The 13,503-nt window shown below is 41.6% G+C and overlaps 1 protein-coding gene across 2 annotated transcripts in view; it reads left to right on the top strand.

Annotated features, from left to right (window-relative positions):
- The window catches only part of Cep120 (centrosomal protein 120), a 68,023-nt gene that overhangs the window by 20,161 nt on the left and 34,359 nt on the right, over positions 1-13,503 (top strand). For both annotated transcript variants that reach the window (XM_036204701.1, XM_036204702.1), the window contains 9 exons: positions 384-581; positions 2,796-3,023; positions 3,932-4,148; positions 5,377-5,554; positions 8,128-8,277; positions 8,855-9,037; positions 11,866-11,962; positions 12,043-12,195; positions 12,956-13,045. In XM_036204701.1, the coding sequence (XP_036060594.1) occupies positions 384-581; positions 2,796-3,023; positions 3,932-4,148; positions 5,377-5,554; positions 8,128-8,277; positions 8,855-9,037; positions 11,866-11,962; positions 12,043-12,195; positions 12,956-13,045 (1,494 nt within the window). The remainder of the gene's footprint in view (positions 1-383; positions 582-2,795; positions 3,024-3,931; positions 4,149-5,376; positions 5,555-8,127; positions 8,278-8,854; positions 9,038-11,865; positions 11,963-12,042; positions 12,196-12,955; positions 13,046-13,503) is intronic.

The raw sequence follows: 13,503 nt of genomic DNA, 5'->3' as shown, positions 1-13,503 counted from the left end.
AAGTAGAGAAGTAAGCAGTATGGATATATGTCTAAATCCCACCACTCAGGGAGCTAAGGCAGGAGGATTGTGAGTTTCAGACCAGCTTGCACTACATAATGAGACCGTATCTCACTAAGTACCAAACCTGGGGATGTAGCTCAACGGTAAAGCGTTTGCCTAGCATTTGTAAGACTTTCAGTTTGGCTCGTCATAGCACCACCAAAAGAAACCATTAACTAGCTGGAAAGAAGGAAAAAGGTAACTTGGCAGATTTAAAAATTCTTCGGTGTAATTAATTTTAAGACTTGAAAGTAATGAATGCTCTAGGAAGATTTTGGCTTGTAGCAGACACATGTGGAGTGCCTTAGATTCTAATATTCTTTTTGTCCTTACATGTTTAGTTAATTCCCTGTACCATGAAGCTTCCAGAAAGGCAGCCCGAGTTTTTCTTTTACTATTCTTTACTGGGAAATGATGTTACAAATGAGCCTTTCAGTGATTTGATCAACCCAAACTTTGAGCCCGAGAGAGCATCTGTTCGCATCCGTAGCAGTGTGGAGGTTCTGCGTGTGTACCTGGCTTTCCATTCTAAACTGCAGGTAAGTGAGTACCCAGCAAATTGTTCTCCACTGGAGACATAAAGTGGAGCTTACCCCTAACCTGTATTGTTTCAGTAGTAGAGATGGTTCTTCTGCCTTTTTAATTTTTTAGGTATTTAAGTCATGAAGTCATTGGAATCACAGTTGCTTCAGAATTTTGGAGTTAACACATTACCACCCAGTTACTAAGAAAAGAGATTGGTTATTGGCGTTACATAGTAAGAGGTAGTCCTTAAGGCTAGTTGACCTGTGTCTATAGGCAGGGTGTTATTTACTGGTATAGGTGGTAGCTGCCAGTATCCACAGATTGATTCTTGATGGCAAAATTTACATTTTATAAAACCTGCCCACAAGTGTTTTTTTGTAAATACATTTCAGTTGGATTATGTTTAAATACAGATCTTGAGACTAGTAGAAGTTACTCTGCTATATTTTATGGTAGTTGGCTTTTGATCAAACAGGTAAGTAGGGTAATGAGACACATGCATAGTTATGCAGCCATTCATAAAAGCAATCTCAGTTGTTAGACTGATGTCAGGTGGCTCACAACTAACTCCAACTCCAGGAGATCCCTTGTCTTACAGATGCTGGCCTCACATGTGTACATACCCACACACAGACACACTCATATACACATAATTTAGAATATAAAATTAAATTTAAAAGTGAATATTTTGTTCTGGCATGAAAACGTTGTGCACAAGAGATTGCTTGGTGGGAAAGGCATTGCCTCTAAAACCTGGCAACCAGTTAAACCTCTAGAACCTACATAAAGGGGAGTGACTCCTCAGAACTGTCCTCTGACTTCAACACTCAGTCCCACATATGTATTACACATGTGTATGCGGACACATATACAATAATAAAAGTTTAAAAAATATTTCACTCAGTAACATTAAGGCTCCATAATAGTTCAGTAGTGACTTTATTTCTAGTCTTCTGAAGATGCTAGCCTAGGGCTGAGGAGATGGCTTGTGGTGAGAAGCATTTGCTTTGCCACACAACCATGAAGACCCACATTTGGGTCCCAGCTCCCATGTAGTACGTTGGTTAGTGGTTTCACACTCTGTAATCTTGTACCTTGGGGGCGGAGACAGGATGATCACCAGGGCCTGCTGGCTGTCAGCCTCACCAAAAACATGAGCTCCAGGTCAAGGAGAGACCTTGTTTCAAAAGAATGTGGAGGGAAATGATGAAGGTGGATACTTGATGCTCTCCTCTGCCTGTTGCACTTCTGTACCCACACAAAGGTGTGCTTCTGCCCCGTTGTGTACACACACACACACACACACACACACACACACACTCACACACTCACACTAAAAACTAGGAAAAAAAGTTTCACAAAAGAAGTTACACCCACTAGCATTAAGCCTGAGCTATAGACCAGTTCTGGTTGCACGCATCTGTAGTACCTGCACTCAGGAGCCAGAAACAAGAGGCTTATACGTAGTTCAAGATTTGTATATGCAGTGAGACACTGCCTCAAAAGTTATCGTATGTCTCTCCATTCTGTTACTACTAATAGAGAAGGAAAATGAGGTAGTGATTGCTCTCTAGTGTGCAGTCTCCAAGGCTGGAACATAGTAAAGGAAAAAACAGTTATAGATGTGAGTGTGGTGTCTTTAAGGGGTGGGGACGGTGGCCTCTCGCTTGGTTGTCATTGGCTAACATAGTCTTCCTTCCCAGTAGTTTTATGTCACCATTCACTGTTTAACATTCTGTTTTATAAACAAATTCTGAAAGCAAGATGAAAAGAAAAGGGAACATTCAATATGTTTGATGAGTAATAATACAAAATTAATTGTGGTTTTAAAATGCCCAAACTTGTTGAATCACTGACACTTTTTAAAGAACTCTGCTTAATTAAGGTGAGGATGGAAGAAAATGCCTGAGGATTTGACTCCTATTCAATTTATACTCACTTACTACACAATTTGCATATTCAAAGTATATAGTAAAATTAGAGTAAGCACAGCTCACTAATGAGTGTAAACATAACATCTGACTGTTCGTTGGTGATTGAAGAAGTGAAAAGGCTAATGAGTGACTGAGTCACTAGTACCCAGTGTTAACGGTCACTTGAGAAGGCATTTTGTGAAGGTCAGTGAGTTAGCCCACTTCGTCCTTGCATTCTGTGGCCTGTTTTCAAGTTGATGGTATTCAGGGAAAAGGGGGATGTAAAACCCGGTTTTGATTTTTCCTTCACATTAGATCCATCTCTGTTGTGGAGACCAGTCACTTGGCAGCACAGAAGTACCTTTAAATGGATTACTGAAGAAGGGCAGCACAGAAATTAACCAGCATCCGGTCACAGTCGAGGGTGCTTTCACCCTTGACCCTCCCAACCGAGCCAAGCAGAAGCTGGCCCCTGTCCCTCTGGAGCTGGCCCCCACTGTGGGAGTGTCAGTGGCTCTGCAGAGAGAAGGCATCGATTCCCAGGCAGGTGGTGACTGCGTTCATTATCGTCTTCCCCAGTGTCACTCAGGGTTACAGAAGTTGAACCTTTGTAGAATTCCTTGACATACACCTATTTTATCCTTCTTCACTGGGGCCCTGCATTTTACGTACCTTATTTCTGAATAAACTTTTCAGTTAGTGAATGTACCCAGGGCCTTGGCCTTTGGGACAGACTTCTGTAGTGGAAACCATGTCTTCCTGTTCCCAGCTTATAGCTATTTACTGTGCCAAAAGGCAGCTGGTGAGGGAGGGGGGTGTGGGCTGGAGTCTGCAGCAGTGCTTTTTTGTTGGACACCGCCTCAGCTAAAGCATGATCCTTGATGCATTACTTCTGTTCTTTCCTTGGCCATTCCTTTCTTCCTTTCTTTTTTAAATTTACCTGAATGCACTTTACTGTGTCTATCTGTATAAACAACTTAACTATCTTGTTCTTTCAGATAAATGATATGTAGGTTACAAACTAAAGCTAAGAAAATTGAAATGCGAGTTTAAAAAGTGTGCACCTGTAAAGAGAAGGGCAGAGGGGGAGGGGCAAAGGAGTGGAAGATGTCACACCCCATGCCTGGTTTCTACCATTGCACTGTCTTGGTAGGAATAACTGTCCCCAGGGTCACGTGGCAGGCCTCTTTTCTCAAGTACCCCTTCTTAGCCATTAGAATGCATTTTGGTACTCAGCTCTGGATATTATATTTCCTTCCTGTTCATCTTCCTTTTTCTGGTCCTAGATGCTTTAAGGAAATTTGCAAATTATGAAGAAAAGTAGACTAGGAATGTCCAGACTGGGAAAGGAAGCGTGTACTTTCTAAAAAGCAACGCCAAGTTTTTTTTTTGCTTAATTATGAAGGAAAGTATTTTGCAAATTACACTTTATTTTTAAAAATTGTTTTTAGTCTTTAATTGAATTAAAGACCCAGAATGGACATGAGCCTGAGCATTCAAAGAAGAGAGTTTTAACCCCCATAAAGGAGAAGACACTCACTGGAGCAAAGTCACCAAGTATGTCCCCTGTCCCACCTCAAAACCAGACACCTCCAACCAAAGATGATGCAACAGAAAGTGAAGTGGAGAGCCTGCAATACGACAAGGATCCAAAACAAACTGTGAAGGGTGAGATGTTCTTTTCACACATGCTGATGCTATTGGGACTGCAGCCATTTCATAGACATCTGAGAACATTCAGGGACAGCTTAATGAAAACTGCAGAACTTTATTTGGGAGTCGAAAATGTGTGGGGTTATAAAATTTCCAATTTAATGTCACTTCAGCCTACTAAACTTTTAAATAAGGGTTTTCTAAATCTCTACTTTTATATTGTTAATAATCTGTTCAAAAGAAATGAAACAATGTGTATCTTTCAAATAGACTTTTTATACTGAAGTTTTAGAGAATAGAGCCATTAATGGCTTCTTATAGTAGGTTTTCTAGTAAGAGTTTGAGAATGTATCTAGTTTTCTTTGTGTAGATTTATTTTATTTCTAATCTTGTGTAGTTGTTTTGAGTATGTGTCTGTACGTGAGTGCAGGTGCCCATAGAGGTCAGAGGCATCACATCCTCCAAGAGTTACAGGCACTTATCAGTGGGTACTGGGAATCGAACTTTGATCTGCAAAAGCACTATGTGCTCTTAATCCCTGAGCTGTCTCTCCAGCCTCATCACAAAGATGTTCCCCCCACTGCTAAGGCTCTATAGCCGTTACCAGTGGTGTATGTAGGCAGTGTGGACTAGGACTAGTTAAATGGCTGGAGAGCAAGTTTACCTCTATCACTGAGTGATTATATGACTGGGTCACTCATTAAGCATCTCTGGTCCACAATAGGATTGGCCTACATACCTCTTGTCTTTCTAAGATGTAACTTTTGTTGACCTATTCTGTATATGCAAATATCCAATTAGTTTATAAAAGTGTTAAAATTATATAGACAGTAAATCTTAAGTCTAGCTCTTCAAGTGATCGTCCATGCATGGGTACCTCTTAGAATCAAGTTACTGCCTGACAGGTTTTGGTCAGACATTGTTGCCTCAGGTCCATTGGTTTTGAGGTTTTGCAGTGTGTGGTGAGAGTAACTTTGCTCCCACCGTGTAACCCAAGTTAACCTTAAACTTGTGATCCTCCTGCCTCAGCCCTTAAGGCTGGAATTCCTTAGGTAGGAGTGTCCTACCATGCCTCACCAAATTTTTCATGTAGTTCTAGAATAGGAATTAGGCAATGTAGAACAAACCACCTTTCAAAATGCTCATGATAGACTCATTTCATATGTTCACTAAGCAGACCTGTCAAATTCTTGATTGAAGGTATATAAGATGACAGCTTTATTTTTTTCAATGTTTACTTTAGGTATTAGTTCCATACCTGCTTCACTGGCCCAGCCAGTGGCCCCCTCCAATGCATCAGAAGTGGTGACCTCAGGACAGAAGATCGCTGTTCCAGCAACATCACATCACTTTTGCTTTTCAATAGACTTAAGAAGCATCCATGGCTTGGAAATTAGTTTTCCAGTCAATTGCATATTGAGGTGTGGTTTGATTTTGTTCTGGGAAAAAATGCCTTTTGTCTCTAAGGTGGTGCAGAGAAATGTTACCAAAGAAAATTTAGCTGTTGTGAAACCATTGGCCTAAAAGGCAGTAAAGTATCCTAATGACTAGATTTGAACCAGAATGGCTCTGGGAATGGGGGAGTAACAGGCTTACCTATTCTGGTAATAGTTATAGGCATTTGTAATCATGTATTGATGCTGCCATTTAAGATGTAATTTTGGTTGCTTGTTTTCTGGAAAGAGAGGTACTATAGGTTAAAATCGTGGTTTTGTATCTGATTTTTTGTAAGACTGTATTACAATGGTTGCTGTAATCCTAACACCTACATTGTGCAGCTGTGAGTATAAAAGCCATACTTATGAACTTGAAATAAAATGTGCCCCATTTAATAGAAAGAATTACTGCATATAATCAGTTAATTGGCTGTATACAACAGTCTATTGTAAGGCTGCATGTTTGTAGACATTGCAGATTGTGATATAGGTTAAATGCGTACAGGAGGCATACCTGAGTTCAGCTGCAGAAATCAAGTTACACTTGAGTGTGATTTTTCATTTGACTCTTAAGTTATTTCTGCATCTCCCACACTTGGGTATGAATGATGCACAGAAGCAGAGGCCTAGGCCTGGGGTATGGTCATGAGCTCATTGAATGAAAGTCTTCCCACCTCTGCTCAGTTCATAGTTGACATACAGAATGTTTGGGATTATTACTGAGATCCGCCTGTTGAGACACAGAAGACTGGCAAAAGATTGTCTCATGAACACAGCTTTTCTCAAAGGGGTTGGTTCCTCTGTTTGAGAAATAGAATTACTCCTTGCAGGTTTTCTTTACTGTTTGTTTTTGTCTTTTGATCCCTTTGCCGCCGCAGGATCCTTGCTGCTGCAGCAGAGTATGTCTTAGTACCCCCAGAGAGGGTGCTGACTAGGGGTGTGGAGATATAGGTACAGCCTCAGCTGAGATGCTATGAGAGGGAGTTTTACACAGTCCCATTTAGAAAGCACTAACACTAATTTTTCTGTTTTGCATTTTGCTATCAGGACCATTTGCTCAATGGCTAACTGCCTGTATTAATATCAATGATGTATCTGGTATTAGGGTACATAACAGAAATTAATCAATTTAGAAGGATGAAAGATTTAGAAATGAGCCAATACATGAAGGAGAACAGTAATTCATTTGGCAAAGAAAGAGAGAAATAATATTCTAAATAGGAAACACTTGGTCATGACCTATTTGGTACTTGACATGGAGTTACCGGATGCTAGATTGGTGTTTGATTCATTGAAAGCACTTTTTAGAGTCGTGACCATTTAATTTGTTCAGTTTGACAAGTTTATGCTCCACATACGCAGCTGTGTAATAGAATTTGTGAAGTAATACTCGCATTTGAAAATAAGTGGGACCTGCAGGTCTGTTTGGATATTTTTCTTTTAATTGCTAAATACTGTAGTGTGGTGGTAAGAGTTGAAATCATAGGCCATGAACTTTGAGATAACTTGCTTCAGTGGATCAGTAATTATATAGGATTGGAGTGATAATACAGGATATAGTTTTTGTAGGAAAAGCAGTTTTTTACTAGCTGAGTTTAAATTTGATTATAGTTTCATATATGAATAACAAGATGAAATAAAGAATACCAGGATGAAATTTAAGCATTACAATATCTGTAAATTTTTGTTTGTTTGTTTGTTTTTGAGACAGGGTTTCTCTGTGTAGTTTTGGTGCCTGTCCTGGATCCTGCTCTGTAGACCAGGCTGGCCTCGAACTCACAGAGATCTACCTGGCTCTGCCTCCCAAGTGCTGAGATTACAGGCATGTGCCACCGCCGCCTGGCTGATACCTATAAATTTGTGTTTAAGTTCAGAGTAAGCTTTGAAGCAGTTGGGCTTCTTATATTTAATCTCATGTGGTTTCTGTGATGAAAAGAAGAGATTGTATGTTTTGTTCAATTGGTGTATACATTGTAGATTAGATCTCTTGATTCTCTGTTCAAAGACAGAGTACCATGAATGTGTCTTTTTGGCATTGCCTAAGGACAGCAGTTTTCAACCTGTGGGTCACAACCCCGTTGTGGGTTGAACGACCCTTTCATGGGAGTCATATATCAGATATCCTACATAACAGATATTTGCATTACAATTCATAACAGTAGCAAAATTACAGTTATGAAGCAGCAATGGAAATAATTTTATGGTTGAGGGGTCACCACAACATGACGAACTGTATTAAAAGGGTCACAGCATTAGGAAGGTTGAGAACCAATGGCCTAAGGGCTTTTTAGCTCATAAATAACAGGACATTGTTATATAAAGGAAAGTAGGCCTGTCGTTCAGTATATCAGGCATTTCTTGAGTGCTTACTGTATGGTAGAACTTGCGTGTTCCTGTGAATGCCAAGATACCAAGGATGTGCCTTAAACAAGTCACAGTCCAGTGTTCCTGTTTCATCTTAAAGCTGGTATTTGCTCATAGTGTGTACTGTTAGAAAGACCTGGCCTTCTAGGTCCTCTATAGGCTCTAGCATGAGACTTGTGTTCCCTGCCTTGTAGGTACTCCTACCCATTCTTTGGCAGTGCGGCTCCTATTATGACTAACCCTCCAGTAGAAGTTCGGAAAAACATGGAAGTGTTTCTTCCCCAGTCTTACTGTGCGTTTGATTTTGCAACTATGCCTCACCAGCTGCAAGACACCTTCCTAAGGTAATGTACAGACCCTTGCAAATGAGAGGCCTTCAGGGTGTGAATTTATACAGACTAAAACCTACAGTAGCGCCTGCACTTGAGGATCACGAAATTAGTTTACTGATGTCTGCAACATCTGTCCTGTTGCAGGGCTTAGCCTGGTTTAGTGTAAGTCCCAGCCTAGGTGTTGGGAGCAAGAGCACCTCGACGGGAGTAAGAATGTTAAGTTTGCTCATGAGCCACCAGACATAGTACCTTTTCTTGATTTTCATTTTAGTTATGGGAAATTGATTTTTCAAGGAAAATTAGGCCTATGAAATCTGCTTTCCTCAGAGTATCATAGCCCAGGTTTACATTTCTTAAAGGAAGAATGAAGGTTCCCTCCAGATTCTGTAATGACTTAGGAGACTTAACAATGTTCGAAGGGTTTTCTTTATTGCTTAGAGGTACAAAGACAAATATTTGTTCTCTGGGGAGCTGAGTGTGTTAGTAACTTCCCGGTTGTATATGTCTAACTGTGTGAAGGCATTCAGAGACTGTCGTTTGGAAAGCAGTGCTTCAGACTGGTAACTGTGGACGCGGCTTCTCTCCTTAGGATCCCACTGCTGGTTGAATTATGGCACAAGGATAAAATGAGTAAAGACTTACTCCTTGGGATTGCAAGAATCCAGCTTTCTAACATCTTGTCTGCAGAAAAGACCCGGTTTTTGGGCGCTAATGGTGAGCAGTGTTGGCGACAGACCTACAGTGAGAGCGTGCCTGTCACGGCGGCCCAGGGGTGAGTCTTATAGCAGTGGCTGCTTTATCCCGCCTTCCTGGAGGAGGCCCTCAGGCCCTCGCGTCCTCTTTCGGCTGTTCTTCTCTGACCTGAGGGTGCCTTTATTGTGGTTTGCGTGCTAGCTTTTGATGCCCCTTTACTTAGACGAGTATAAGAATTTGTGTGGTTATACCATGATTCGTATTCAGACTGCTAAGCGTTTATCCGTTCCGCCCTTAGCCTGATCATTGCAAATTTTATGTATTTATTTCTATTTTTGTGAGAGAAAGGGAGTACGAGTGTGTGTGTGTCTCTCTCTCTCTCACACACACACACACACACACACACACACACACACACACACACACACGGGGAGGTGGGTGGGGTCCTGTTCTCTCCTGCCACCTGAGAGATACGGGGATTGAACTCAGGTAGTCAGGCCTGTGTATAGAGCCTCTCTGAACTATCTCATTGCCCCTAGCCTGACAGCTTTTTTTCCTGTGTGTGTGTGTGGGCCTAATTATACAGGTATGTGTACCACATGTGGAGACCAGACAGGGCATCAGATTCCTTGGCTCTGGAGTTAAAGGTCCTAGGAGCTACCTGATCTGGGTGCTGGGAACCAAACTTGGGCCTTGCAAGAGTAGCAAGTTCTCCTGACAGCTGGGCCGTCTCTCCAACCTCTTAATTGGATAATTTCAGAGGAGCTGTTCTTTGCTATTGGTTTTCCTTGTAGTTGTGATGCTGGGTCTTGTCCAGGGCCTTGTGCACACTGCTGCTGGTCTCAGTTATGAAGCTCTGCTGTTTGGTTTTAGTAACTTAAGTGTATATTTTGTGTTCTTTTCATTAGGAATGCTGGGATCTTTTTGTTGTTGTTGTTATATAACCCTGTTTATTGCACTTTGAGGAAATTAACTGTAAAACAACAAGGTCCAAATTCGGTCACCTAAGTTTTTAATATCCTCTAAATAAAAACAATGTAGCAAGTCTACTTCTCAGCTGTGATTTTTTTTTTCCATTTGAAAAATATTTTGAATTCACCTGAAATTTAAAGACCGAGAATGATACAAATGCTAGCGTTCAGTGACAGTTTTTAATTATATTATCATTAAGGGCTTGGGATAGAGCAGTGATAAAACCCTTGTCTGGCACGTGCAAATCCCCGGGTTCAGTCACCAGCACCTACAAAAGAGCAACAGTAATGCTCTGGTGAACTTTTGTCAGCATAACAAGAGCCATCTTGGAAGAAGGACTCTGAAGTGAGAACTGTCTTGACCAGACAGGTCTGGGGGCATATCTGTGTGGTGTTGTCATAATTGCCAACTAATATGAGAGCCCAGCCCACTGTGGGCAGCGCCATCTCTAAGATGACGGCCTAGAGTGTGTAAGAAAGCTAGCTGAGGCCCAGGGGTCAGCAGCCTTCCACCCTGGCATTTTCTTCCGTCACGATGGACTGTGATCTGCCAGCCAATAAACCTGTCCCTCCTCAGGATCTCCGGGTTACTGTTTTATCACAGAAGCAGAGAGCAAATGAGAATAATGTTGCTTTTACTTGAACTTTATTGCCACAGTGAGAACATGTTTTCATATTTTCATTATTGGAATTTGTCAAATTACCTTTTTTGAATTAACAATAAAAATTGAGGTTCAAATTAATACTATCTACCATATTTCCTTTGAATGAAAACCTAGTGAGAATGTAAAGAGAAAAAATAAGATTCAGCAAAAGTTTGAGATCTAAAAGAACCACTGAAAATTTCCCCTTCACTCTTACCTCCCGGAGTCACATCCAGAGCCTGGAAGGTTTGTGTGATGCCTTCTCCCTCTGTGGATATGGACCAGTGCCTGGAGAATCAGTTCTCGGGTCAACAACGATCATCTTGTTACAGAAAAACTCTCTCTGAAAACTCAGCACTCTCCTCTGTTGTCCCAAGAAGAATGCTAACAAGTCGTCAGTAGCTGGGCTGTTGTAATGCTGCTGGAGCTGTTTTTTTACTGCTCTGCCTTGGACGCAGAGTCTTAGACTCACCTGAGAACTAGTTGTGTTCAGGCTTTTTCCTCCGACACAGTAGGGCTTCACGTAAACGTTTTTCTTTTACTTTGTGTATGCCATGGCATACACGTGGAGGTCAGAAGACCTCTTTGTGGAGTTGCTTTTCTTCTGAAGTCCAGGGATTCAGTTTAGGTCATCAGACTGGGTCATCTTGCTGGCCCAAGTACTTCATTTTACTTCATTCATTTAAAAAGAATTGTGAAACTGGGAAAAAAAAAAATGTGGATTTGGTTAACTAAAGAGCCATTCATTATATGAGATCTGTTTATTAAAGTTGTGTTTTTAGACAATATTACATTTTTTTAGTTGCTAAAATTTCCTTTCCTTGAATGTTTTTTGTTGTTTAATAAGTCATACAGTTCTGTGATACAGAAGATGCTAATTATGACTAAAATACTATATAATTGGCTTACTCTCATGGATTATCTCAAAGCACTGCTTATATCCAGGGAAAGAGTAATGTGTGTGTGTTCATTCCAGAAAGGAGACAAAGTTTGAATAACTTCCATAACCAAGAGTAGGGGGGCTGCTAAGTGTATTTCCTGTGTAAATTCATTAAGTGTGTTTTAGAGGTAGTAAAAAGCACATTATTGTGCTGGGTGTAGCTCAGTGGAAGAAGTGTCGCTAGCATGCACAAAGTCCTAGCTTCCCCACTGGGAGGTCAAAGGCCGTGGAGGCTGCCCAGTTTGAGCGACAAGGGTGGGTGCAAGGAATGTTTCTCCTGCGTAGTGCAGGCTAGGGGAGTGGGAAGACAGATGTTTCTGTGACCTTGCAGATAACCCTGTTTCATCTGTAGGTCGAATAACCGGGTAGTGGATCTTTCTTACACGATGACTCTGGAGGACTATGGACTAGTGAAAATGCGGGAGATCTTCGTGTCCGACTCGTCTCAGGTAAACCCGGTGCTTCCGACTCCCTAACCAGGATCTGAGGTGTAGATGACGTGTCACTGTGCTTTTCTTTCCCGCTGTAGGGCCTGTCTGCTGTGCAGCAGAAGCCATCTTCCCCTCCTCCGGCTCCTTGTCCTTCTGAGGTGCAGATGGAGCCTCGAGCGACCTTAGAGTACAAGGCTGCGCTTGAGCTGGAGATGTGGAAAGAGATGCAGGAAGACATATTTGAAAGTCAGGTGGATTGAAATCATACAGATCTCTATTTCATCTACTTTCTTATTTGTTCCTTCTCTACAACTGGGTTTTCTCTCCATGTTCTTGTCTAGCTTTCTTTGACTATCAACAGAATCTCTTTAAGATTTATTTTTATCTTTTAGCCACATGTTTGCATGTGTGTTGGTGTGAGTATGTGCACATGGGTACAGTTGCTGACAGATGAGAAGAGGGCATCGGGTCCCCTGGAGCTGCAGTTGTGGGTGGTTGTGAGCTGCTGTGTGGCTGCTGGGAACCAGAGTTGGGTCCATTATAAGAGCAGCCTAAACTCTTAATGGCAGGCCCTCTCCAGCCCCACAGAGAGATGCTGCCTACTGGCTTGCTCCACATGGCTTGCTTTTTTTATAGAACCCTAGACTACCAGCCCAGGGATGACATCTTCCACATCATTCACTAATTAAGAAAATGTTCTACAGGTTCATGTAGAGCCCAATCTTCTGGAGGCATTTTCTTAACTGCGGTCCCCTCCTCTCAGATGACTTCAGCTTATGTCAAGTTGACATGAAACTCTCCAGCCCAGAGGCCCTGATGCCCTCTTCTGGCCTCGTTGGGTACCAGGCATGCATGTGGTGCACAGGCAGACATGCAAACACAGAAAATAATAAAAAATAAAACAGCAGGTTAAGTGACATTGGTGATCAGTATTAGTTCTTAAACTGAAAGCTTTTTTTGCTCATTTGAAATATTTGTCGTTTTCAAGTGACCGCTGTCTTCCTTTTGCAGCTGAAGCAGAAAGAGCTGGCTCACATGCAAGCCCTTGCAGAAGAGTGGAGAAAGAGGGACCGGGAAAGGGAGTCACTAGTGAAGAAAAAGGTAAAGCAAAGCACGTGTGAGACAGAGGAAAGGAAGGGGGCGGGCAGTCGCTTCTAGATGCTTTGGAAGGAATAAACGTTAGTTCCCAGCACGAGACAGACAGACAGACAGTAACTAATGAGCCCTGAGCAAAGCCAAAGGCTACTTTAAAGTCTCTGTTCCTAAGACATGCTCGTTTAACTGGGCCTGCGCGTGTCTTAGATATTGTTCTTGTTTACTCTTGAGCTGTATACAAAAAGAATTGTGGATAGAGCTCGTGTGTTACGTATTCTTGAATTCAAGAGAGCTGGACGGTAGGTTAGTGTTTTGAAGTTTTTACTTTAGGACAAGCTAAGTTACTCCTTGGACCATTTCCTTTTATGCTAATGAGTTTTTAAATATTAAAGTTTGCAGAATTCAAAAGATGAACTAATTTGAGAAGTTAATAACTACTATAATACTTTTGTGTACAGAATGTC

The sequence above is a fragment of the Onychomys torridus genome, chromosome 13, assembly GCF_903995425.1.
Source record: "Onychomys torridus chromosome 13, mOncTor1.1, whole genome shotgun sequence".
NCBI classification, from domain to species: Eukaryota; Metazoa; Chordata; class Mammalia; order Rodentia; family Cricetidae; genus Onychomys; species Onychomys torridus.
This window is presented reverse-complemented; position numbering and strand designations above follow the sequence as displayed.